At 41.7% G+C, this 11,946-nt stretch overlaps 1 protein-coding gene across 1 annotated transcript; it reads left to right on the top strand.

Annotated features, from left to right (window-relative positions):
• Positions 1 to 3,147: 3,147 nt before the first annotated feature.
• On the top strand, positions 3,148 to 4,873 carry LOC134322140 (zinc finger protein 239-like; the record flags this gene model as incomplete). The annotated part of the gene is made up of 1 exon (XM_063004010.1): positions 3,148 to 4,873. A coding segment is annotated over one exon (846 nt), but the record flags the coding sequence as incomplete, so codon positions are not given.
• Between the last annotated feature and the right edge of the window lie 7,073 nt (positions 4,874 to 11,946).

Raw genomic sequence — 11,946 nt, forward strand, 5'->3', positions numbered from 1 at the left:
GATTGTCAGAATGTTAAGTCTGAATGAGATGATACAGAACGTCGACTTTCTTCCACATGCTATTATGGTGTAGATACAGTATTAGTATTATGTTGGTGCCTTTCTGTCAAAGTGGATTTAATTATTTCTATAACTGGCATGTTTTGTGACTACATGACCAAAACCCAGATCTTACTGAGAACATGTTGGGTCAAAAACACACACCAAGCAAATTAAATCATACAATTTGTGGTGTAAAAAGCTCTATAATGTCATTTAACTTTGTGACATGGCCTCCTAATTCTTCATTCTGATTAATTTGGCTGTACTAGTTAAAACATACCTGGAACAGTGGGTTCTGTTTAATATCAAGAGGAAATCAAAGCCATCTATTTAAGCTGGCACAAAATGTAAAGTTTACCATCAAGTAAAAGCTCTTGGAGGTGGCACGGTGGCTCGGTGGGTAGCACTCTGACCTTGCAGCAAGAAGGTCTGGGTCCCTTCTGTGTGGAGTTTGCATGTTCTCCCATGTCTGTGTGGGTTTCCTCTGGGCAAAGACGGGCAAGTGAGGTGAATTAAAAGATACAAAATTGTACTGGACTGTGTTCGATATTAAAAACTTGAACCAGTAACTACCTATCCTGTCATGAATGTAAACAAAGTGTGTGAAACATGATGTTAAAATCCTAATAACATAAATTAACATGACACAGCTCTGCTTTAACCTAGAAATATGGTTGGTTAGGTTGGCTGTGGTTTCTTTAGGGGAGCTTTCTTGGGTGACCATCACAGATTCACACCTAATCACAAATCTGGCAGATACCTAGCCTAGTCTTATACATCATTAAGACTTTAAAACTTGTGCATGAGGTTTAAAAATGGCAAATTCTTAACTTAAGTCTGCATGTGTTGAAGCCACTAAGCTGTAAGTACCCAGTATTTGTCCATAAATAGGGAAATGTGGCTCATGTTCAGACCTTAGGTTCATCATTGGTTTGGTAGCTCGGTGGGTAGCACTGTCACCTTACAGCAAGAAGGACCTGGGTTTGATATCCAGGTGGAGCGGTCCAGGGCCTTTCTGTGTAGAGTTTCCTTCTTCTTTAAGGTGAATTGGAGATACTAAACTGTCCATGACTGTTAAAACTGATATTAAAACTTGAACTGGTAAATCTTGTGTAAGCAGTAACTAACTACCTGTCCTGTCATGAATGTCACCAAAGTGTGTAAAACATGACGTTAAAATTCTAATAAATAAACAAATAAAAGCTCTTGGAACACAAGTACAAACTCCTATCTTTTGCCCAACAGTTTGGGCAAAACATCTCTGACATCTCTGCCTTAACTTAAAATATGGTAGGTTAGGTTTGCTTGGGTTCCAAAAGTCTTGTACATCATTAAGACATTAAAACTTGTGAATAAGGTTTAAAAATGGCAAATTCTCAACTTAATGCTGCATGTGTGAAAGCTTTAAGCTGTAAGGCACCTGGTCCATGAAAGGGGCTTTATGTGACTTTTAGTGATCATGTGTTCTTCTTCATGCTGCCTTTAATGGTGAGGTAGCATAAAAAGAAATTATTGGGAAAATATAAAGTTAAATATTAATGTCAGAGCTGTAAATCACATAGTTTATCAAAAATAGTTACTATAGAACATCAAGTATATACACTGATCAGTCATAACATTAAAACCACTTCTTTGTTTCTACACTCACTGTCCATTTTATCAGCTCCACTTACCATATAGAAGCACTTTGTAGTTCTACAATTACTGACTGTAGTCCACCTGTTTCTCAACATGCTTTGTTAGCTCCTTTTACCCTGTTCCTTATTGGTCAGGACCACCACAGAGCAGGTATTATTTAGGTGGTGGATCATTCTCAGCACTGCAGTGACACTGACATGGTGGTGGTGTGTTAGTGTGTGTTGTGCTGGTATGAGTGGATCAGACACAGCAGCGCTGCTGGAGTGTTTAAATACCGTGTCCACTCACCGTCCACTCTATTAGACACTCCTACCTAGTTGGTCCACCTTGTAGATGTAAAGTCAGAGACGATCGCTCGTCTATTGCTGCTGTTTGAGTCGGTCATCTTCTAGACCTTCATCAGTGGTCACAGGACGCCGCCCACGGGGCGCTGTTGGCTGGATATTTTTGTTTGGTGGACGATTCTCAGTCCAGCAGAGACAGTGAGGTGTTTAAAAGCTCCAGCAGCGCTGCTGTGTCTGATCCACTCATACCAGCACAACACACACTAACACACCACCACCATGTCAGTGTCACTGCAGTGCTGAGAATCATCCACCACCTAAATAATACCTGCTCTGTGGTGGTCCTGACCATTCAAGAACAGGGTGAAAGGGGGGTAACTAAGCATATAGAGAAACAGATGGACTACAGTCAGTAATTGTAGAACTACAAAGTGCTTCTATATGGTAAGTGGAGCTGATAAAATGGAAATGGCTGATCGGTGTAAGTGTAGGATGTGTACTACTGGCTGAATTCATTATGCTTTGGACCACTTTTGGTTTTTTATTTAACCTAAAACCAGGGGTGTCCAAACTACGTCCAGTCCAGTTTGCGGCCCGTTGCTCTTTTTGAAACGTCTTGCGAGCCGTATTTTAAAAGTTAAATTAAAGTCGTTCTGCTATTAAGCAGGTTTTAAAAAAACAGCTTGAGCTGTTTGACCTCTGGGTGGCGCTGTCACATAAAACAAATCTAATCTTTTCCCCGAACACAGAAGATTTCAGGCACGGGGGTTCAGAGGGAAGTGGGTATGTTTAATTTAAAGAAGTATAATAATCTTCCAGTTAGGATTAAAACTGGTGAGTGAAATGGACAAGAGTTTATACGATACTGTGGACGATAGATCATTAATCACTCAAATAAAAAGGAAGTGGAATTGTTAGTAATCAGGAGCTCTGGACAAGCTCAAGAAAAGTTTGGACACCCCTGGGTTATACAGATTAACAGAACAACTCTTAACATCTGGATTGTTTATTTAATATTTTTTTCTTGTTTGTTGTTTCTGCTCCAGATGTGTACGACTCCCAATCCAACTCCTTGTATAAACATGCTACTAGAATGCAAAACGGAATCCATGGCTCGGACGTCCAACTCCACCAGCGCATTCACACCGGAGAAAAACTTCATCAGTGCCTGCAGTGCGGAAAGGGTTTTACCCAGCAGAGTAATCTCGTAGTGCACCAGCGCATTCACACGGGAGAGAAACCGTACCGGTGTTCGCAGTGTGGGAAACGTTTTAACCAACAGAGTAATCTTCAAGTACACAAACTCATCCACACGGGAGAGAAGCCGTACTCCTGCACGCAGTGTGGAAAGAGTTTCCGCCGACAGAGTTTCCTCCAACTGCACCGGCGCATTCACACCGGAGAGAAGCCGTATCAGTGCTCACAATGTGGGAAGAACTTTACAGACAAGAGCAATCTGAAAACACACCAGCGCGTTCACACGGGAGAGAAACCGTATCAGTGCTCGCATTGTGGAAAGAGTTTTACTCACCGTAGTCATCTCCAAACGCACCAGCGCATTCACGCTGGAGAAAAACCACACCAGTGTTCACAATGTGGGAAGTGTTTTATCAAACACAGTGACCTCCAGCAGCACCAGTACGTTCACACCGAAGCGAAGCCGTATTACTGTTCAGAGTGTGGAAAGAGCTTCACTGAGAAGAGGAAGTTTCGGAACCACCAGTACGTTCATACTGGAGTGAAACTGTATCAGTGCTCACAGTGTGGGAAGAGCTTCACAGCCCAGAGTAATCTGAAAAAGCACCAGCGCATTCACACCGGGGAGAAACCATACCGGTGCTCAGAATGTGGGAGGAGTTTCAATCGCCAGTGTAGTCTTCAACGGCACCAGCGTATTCACACTGGAGAGAAGCCGTATCATTGCTCAGGGTGTGGACTGAGTTTTGGTTATTTAAATACGTTTAAGAGACACAAGTGCATCAAGACTGAGCCGTTACCTCCGGATATAATCACAGTTACCGTTGTTTAAACTCTATTTATGAATATAATTTAACACAATTCTATCTGTAATTGATTCACATGCACTTTGGCTCTTTGATACTCTGTCAGTTGCCTTAATTTGCCATAAACATTTTTAAATTGCTAATAGTTAGTCCCTCTTTATAGCAGATCCTAGGACTGGGTGGTATGACCAAAAATTGTTATCATGGTATTTTTTAAAGATTCTGATGGTTTCACGGTATGTTTTATTTTGTATGACTTGTAGTTTTTTGTACATAGAATATAAAATGTTATAATTTCAGCATGTATATAATGAAGGTTTTGAGTTCTATAAGCTTCGCTCACCGCTTCCAGTTCACTTATAACGTTGGTTTAGCGACTAACATGAAGTCTTTTCACCCTGTAAGACAACCCTGGAATCCAGAGTTGTAATTATCGCTCTGAAAGCTTCTCTCTCTACGGTCTATAGAGGAATCGTGTCCTTGCATGTGTGGAATGTTACTGTTTATGAAACTAAAAGTGACAGGATGGATTCCAGAGAACATCCACTTTAGACGTAAAAACCTCGCTAATGTACACACACGGCAGAGTCCTAACACGAGTGCACCTTGACCCAATTCTGAATGTCGACCCAGCGATCGTTGGAATGGACCTGCTACCCCGACCCTCTCTAATCCTGGTTAAGCCACTTGAGAGCGAGACGGCATCTCCTCACATTGTGCTGTGGCCTGGTTTCCTTCAGCTGCCAGAGAAGCCAGATCCACATTAAGCATGACGAGCTGGTGTCAGTATAAACGCTGAAGCGTGTCATACAGTCAGATCCTGTTACTGCCACCCTCTGTAAAAATAAATGACAATTAAAGTCGTTCGCATTTGGTAATTTGTCCAAACTTCCTTTGCCTACATAATAACCACCACTGTTCCTTCTGTCATAAAGGAGGATTAAAGAACGTGAGAGCACTTCTCAGTACTGGATTATCTTCTCCTCATCCTACAGCGTTCTAACATGGTCAGCTGACTGGTTTTGTGTTTAATAAACCCTTGTGTGAATTTAAATAAACCAGTTTTAGCTTCTGGACCATATCAGATCATATCAAGACCCTACCTGATCCGCTGCCTCAGTAGAGAGGGTTCTAATAAGACATGGAACTCATAAGTCAGATTATTTAGACGCACTAAAGATAAGTGATGCAGTTTCAGGTGTATGATGACAGATTTTGTTAATTACTCAGGACAGGGATGTCCAAAAATGCGTCCCGTTACCATTCTTGAAACAGCTTGTGAGGTATTTTAGAAATAACATTAAACTTGTACCTTAAAAGGGGCTTTATGTGACTTTTAGTGATCATGTTCAGACATTAGATTCATTATGTGTTCTTCTTCATGCTGTCTTTGATGGTAATGAATAAGGAAAAGAAATTCTTGGGAATATGTGAAGTTAAAGATTAATGTTGTAAATCACATAGTTTATCAAAAATGGTTAATATAGGGCCGGAGCAGCAGTAAAAACACACACTGGAACCAGAGCTGGGATCTCGAATGCATCGTATCGATGCAAGTCTAGGATTCATTATGCTTTGGACCACCTTTGGTCACCTGAATTCATAAAAAGTGTCTTTGTTTTTTAATTTAACCTTTAATTTAAAACCAGGAGTTTCCAAACTACGCCCAGTTTTTGTCAATTTGCAGCTTCTTGCTCTTTTTGAAACGTCTTGCGAGCCGTATTTTAAAAGTAAAATTATAGTTGTTCTGCTATTAAGCAGGTTTTAAAAAAACAGCTTGAACTGTTTGAACTCTGGGTGGCGCTGTCACAATAAAACAAATCTAAAACTCTCCCCGTCTTCTTTCCCCCAAATCAAAACATTAACGTCACACCTACATTAACGTTCCCCAGTTTCTGGATAAACGAGGTGACTCCTGAGAAACTAAACTAGACACAGAACGCTGAAGATTTCAGGCATGCTCAGAGTTCAGAGGGAAGTGGGTATGTTTAATTTACCTAAAGAAGTATAATAATCTTACCATTAGGATTATAAACTAGTGAGTGAAATCATGACACTGTGGACGATAGATCATTACTCACTCAGATACAAAGGAAGTGGAATTGTTAGTAATCATTTTTTTTTATTAATAAAGACTCTGTGGCCCAGTGGTTGTGTATTTTTTACTCCATTTGAACCCCAAGAAGAAAAGTTTGGTTACCTCTGGGTTTAACAGATTAAATAAACAAAACTCTAAATAATGAACGGGTTTAAATTCAGACATTGATGTGTTTTGCACCGTAACTGAATCAAGTCAAGTCAAATTTATTTATATAGCGCTTTGTCACTGCACATTGTCACAAAGCAGCTTTACAGACTCCAGGACCAACAGACCAAAAACTCCTGTTGAGCAAGTCGAGGGCGACAGTGACGGGGAAAACTCTCTTAAAATTAGAGGAAGGAACCTTGAGAGGAACCAGACTCAGCAGGGACCCATCCTCTATGGGTGGCCTGGAGGATCATTTAAATAAATAGGACTTAAACAAATCATACAAACACAAAATTAAATTAAACTAAAAGTATAACTAGCAAAATAATAATGTGAGTTCTTCATTATTTTTCTGTGATAAAATCAGTTCTTGACATTTTTGGTGCAAACAAGCCAGGTACCCGTCACATCTAGTAGGAGCAGCATTGTCGGCACAGCAGTCTCGATGTGCAGTCTTTAACCTCGAGAGGGTGAACAGGTTTCCCTCAGAAACACTTCAGGGTAAAACACCAGAAGATGTAAAGTGTAAAATATCAGTTCTGCAGAGAGTAGCTTTAGACTCCGGCACCCCTGATTATTACAGCAGAACTATAAGTGAGAGCGAGCAGGTAACAAGGTCATGACGGCTTTCACAGGAATGACTGAATGACGTTACTGACATTTGAATGAGATGCTTGTGATGGATCCCTCATCGCTGACCTTTTCATGAAGACTAAACCGAACCGAACCTTTCGTCTCTTCACTGCTCTGGTGTTACGATACGTAGAGAAACGTAATGTGAGAGCCACATGGCCACACCTAATTTAATACCAAAGCTAACTGAGCTTTAACAAATCAGCAGTAACTGGATGTGATGTTATATATTTTTTAAATGAAGAAGCTAAGAGAGAAAAATGAACCACAGTGAAATAAAATGAATGTTTTTTATTACGGTCGCGAGCGTTGCAAACTGTTATTCATCTTAATGACAGACTAATTACACTCGTAAACCTACGGCGGGGGTGAAAGTGACCTCATACAACACACACACTTAGCGAAAGGCTAGTCTTCACTTAAACCTGGTGTCCACTACACAATCACCCACACTTTTGTGGCTTGAGATGTACTATTTCAATCGACAGGTCATAGATAGATCGACAGTTGTCATCTTGGAGGTTGTGTTTGGGGTCGTTATCCTGTTGGAAAACTGCCATGAGGCCCAGTTTTCGAAGGGAGGGGATCATGCTCTGTTTCAGAATGTTACAGTACATGTTGGAATTCATGTTTCCCTCAATGAACTGCAGCTCCCCAGTGCCAGCAACACTCATGCAGCCCAAGACCATGATGCTACCACCACCATGCTTGACTGTAGGCAAGATACAGTTGTCTTGGTACTTCTCACCAGGGCGCCGCCACACATGCTGGACACCATCTGAGCCAAACAAGTTTATCTTGGTCTCGTCAGACCACAGGGCATTCCAGTAATCCATGTTCTTGGACTGCTTGTCTTCAGCAAACTGTTTGCGGGCTTTCTTGTGCGTCAGCTTCCTTCTGGGATGACGACCATGCAGACCGAGTTGATGCAGTGTGCGGCGTATGGTCTGAGCACTGACAGGCTGACCTCCCACGTCTTCAACCTCTGCAGCAATGCTGGCAGCACTCATGTGTCTATTTTTTAAAGCCAACCTCTGGATATGACGCCGAACACGTGGACTCAACTTCTTTGGTCGACCCTGGCGAAGCCTGTTCCGAGTGGAACCTGTCCTGGAAAACCGCTGTATGACCTTGGCCACCATGCTGTAGCTCAGTTTCAGGGTGTTAGCAATCTTCTTATAGCCCAGGCCATCTTTGTGGAGAGCAACAATTCTATTTCTCACATCCTCAGAGAGTTCTTTGCCATGAGGTGCCATGTTGAATATCCAGTGGCCAGTATGAGAGAATTGTACCCAAAACACCAAATTTAACAGCCCTGCTCCCCATTTACACCTGGGACCTTGACACATGACACCAGGGAGGGACAACGACACATTTGGGCACAATTTGGACATGTTCACTGTGGGGTGTACTCACTTATGTTGCCAGCTATTTAGACATTAATGGCTGTGTGTTGAGTTATTTTCAGAAGACAGTAAATCTACACTGCTATACAAGCTGTACACTGACTACTCTAAGTTATATCCAAGTTTCATGTCTATAGTGTTGTCCCATGAAAAGATATAATGAAATATTTGCAGAAATGTGAGGGGTGTACTCACTTTTGTGATACACTGTAGATAGTAGATAGATAGATAGATAGATAGATAGATAGATAGATAGATAGATAGATAGATAGATAGATAGATAGATAGATATGATATAGTTTGTTTTTGTTTATACATTTTCTCCCCTTTTTCTCCCTTTTAACGCGTCCAATTGCTTCCTCTCCACTAATGGCGATCCCTGCTCTGATTGAGGAGAACGTAGCTAACCCACGCCCCCTCCGACACGTGGCAGCAGCCGTATGCATTTTGTCACCCACACTAGACGAGTGCATATATGCGAATCAGCACTGTGTACGGAGAGACACACCCTGACAGCACTCTTTCCCCGCCTCTGTGCAGGGGAAGAGGTCGTAGTGCATCAGTTACAAGGAGTCCCTAACTGGCTTAATACCCCACCCCTATATGAACAACGTGTTAATCGTTGTTCATGTGGCTGCTCAGCCCAGCCGGTTGGCATTCGATACGATGTATTCGAGATCCCAGCTCTGGTTCCAGCGTGTGTTTTTACCGCTGCGCCACCTGAGCAGCCAAATTCTTGGGATTTTAATGATTTCTGCAACTTTAAAACAGTGAAACAGTTTTCTGCAAGCCCTAACGATGAACCTAAGGAGGATTTTCAGCCTTTAGCTCAGTGACCTGCTTGCAGGGGGAGTTCGGATCCCACTGATCACACGTTCATACTCCAATCAGAAGCAAAACAATTTAACGGCAGGTTAATCCCATCAATCAGAAAATAAACACTGGTGTGTCCCTTCAGAGACCTGGTACTCATCACTGTGTTTATGAATGTGTAGGATGTTGGCGCTGGTCTAAACCCACTGAGGTGTTTATCTCAGGCCACATTACAGCTGTGAAAGGAATTTATTGTAAAATCCTTAATCCACATCAGTTACGGTACCACAGCGGGAATAAACACGGGCGCTGTGTTACTAAAGCTCTAAACACAAACACAGGGTACAGCGGGCAAGAGAGCCTAGAGCAAGAGCAAGATGACATTTATTTAGGCCATTTATTATTGTTTACGCTACTGACATTACCGCGCATTCGTCTGCTGCTAAAATGTAAAAGTGACATGGCTTCTTAGCAAAGTAAAAGTTAGTTCCCATGACTACGTTGTCAAAGGTTGCCACTTAAATGCGCAGGGGTCCCATTAAATTATAAGTGCTTCTCTGTAACCATCACAACAATCGTACATCTTTTAAGATCATAAAATGACGCAGCAGGCCGGATTTTGCTCGCGGGCCTTGAGTTTGACACCCCTGCTTTAGACGCTCTACTTAGACGGTGATAACGCCAATTACGTCACCGCCGTTTTAGCTTACTAAGGCGGCACAATCCGCTAGCACGCCGGCTAACGTCTCCCTCCGTGTACCGAAAATGCTTAAACTGTCCCTGACATCCTTAAAGATTACACCTTAATACACAATAAACATCAATGAGAATTTATTTACATTTTAAAGTATCTCTGTTGGTTGCTCCGCATTGATTCGTCCGTCACGTTTGTCGTTTTTGGTGAGAAAAGTCGTGCCGCACTGAATGCTGGGATTGCCTTCAGCGCTGAGGAGGCGTCGGACGCTCCCTCGTTATTCAGTCAGATCATCACTCAGAATTAAGGCGCTTCAGTAGGAGCATTTTAAGGGATCTAAATAAGAATTTAGACACGCCCTCTTCTCAGGAGTGTAGGATGATGTAAAATGGTTTTCAGACGCTCCATACTAAGAGAACGGTTGGCCAACCTTGGCGAGCGACCACTGTTCTGTGTCCATTTCTAGCCACATGACGTGTAAACACGGCTATTAACACACCGAACCGTGTACAAATTTCACACTTCATGCCTTAATTTAAGCGAATCGATGATGGTGTAGCTCTAAAACCCGTATCCTCGCGGCTACGTACGGATTACTCCGCGTAGCAAATCTATTTCTACGCTGCCTGGTGCTTCTTTGTTAGCATCTTGTTTTTGCAGACCCCCGGACCTCTGACCCCGTCTGCTCTTCTCTACCCTCGTTTTTTTTTGGAGCTTTCACGACACCGAGAGTTACGAGAGCTGGGCGCTTTTCTGACGAGCTAATCAAGCGTGCGGTGACAGATCGGACGAGCTGTTAACCGGCCCCGGAGAGGCGAAGAAAGGAAACAAAGCGAGAAAAGAAAGAGGTGAAGAGGAGGAATTATCCTGAGAAAAGAGAGGGAGGGAACGAGGGACGTTAACAGAGCCGGACAAAACTTTACACCATCTGCTTTAACAGGCCGCGGCGGCCGGCGCTCAAAGCCGGGTCCATCAGCGGGAATAAAAATGAGCAGCCGAACAGAGGGAGAGAGAATAGGTGAAACAAAACGCCGAGGAGTTAACGGAGAGAGAAAAGAGCCGCACACTCTATTAAATCCTGCATATCATTAAAAGAACATTAATCACAGTTACACACGGACTCATGGGAAGTGTCGCTTTGTTACACCAAATTACTCTGTTATTAAGCTGAAAGGCAAAAATGTCATTTTAATGCTTTATAATGAGGCCAAATTGACTTTTAAAGTGAGAAAAGAAACAAAAACTTCACCAAAACATTCATTTTTCTCTGCGAATGTTGGAGTGCAGCTATTTAATACTTGATCAAGTTTGAATACGCCACTAAATCAGTACTCTGACAGATCGAAAGCATAAAATCGATAATAACAAATAAGATTTTGCATCATCTGCTCTTTTTATATATATATTTTTATGTATATGTTATTCCATGCTTTTTACAAATGTCCTTTACATGAGCAATGATTTTGATTGGTCAGAGTTAACTAGGTTTGGTTGGTGGATCATAAATTCCAGAAGTCTCTGGTCCTCTAGTCATTGGACATGCAGTGTAAGACGTAGATGGATAAATCGAACTTTATTGTCGTTGCTCAGTACAAATACAAGGCAACGAAATACACTTAGCATCTACCAGAAGTGAAAATAGTAGCAAGAAATAAAAAACAAAAAATATCAGTAAACTAAATATATCTGTGATTGATATTACGATATCTATTTACATATATATGGTATTAGGTCTCTATATATAGTAATGCTGCATATACATAATAATAATAATTATAATAATAATAAGAAGAAGAAGAAGAAGAAGAAGAATGGGGATAGCTAGTTATATATAATAATAACAACAATAATACGAGGGATCTTCAAAAAGTTTCCTCACTTGTATATTGTGGTTATAAGCGGTGAGGGTGTAGTAGGAGAAGTAATAATCGCTCATGTCATGAGAGATGCTTATAGTCCGGATTTAGCTCCATCTGATTTCCACCTTTTTGGACGCTCGAAGACGCTTTAAGGGGAAGAAGATTTTCATGTGATGATGGTGTGAAAGCAGCGGCGCATCAGTGGCTACGAGCTCAACCAAAAAAATTTTTTGCTAATGGATTGCCTGGAATGAGGTTGGAATGTTGGAATGAGGTTGGGGGTTCTTGATGTATTTGAAGGTCCAAAGAATCTTTGGTCAGAATTT

This window comes from Trichomycterus rosablanca, chromosome 10 (genome assembly GCF_030014385.1).
Source record: "Trichomycterus rosablanca isolate fTriRos1 chromosome 10, fTriRos1.hap1, whole genome shotgun sequence".
Classification (NCBI taxonomy): Eukaryota; Metazoa; Chordata; class Actinopteri; order Siluriformes; family Trichomycteridae; genus Trichomycterus; species Trichomycterus rosablanca.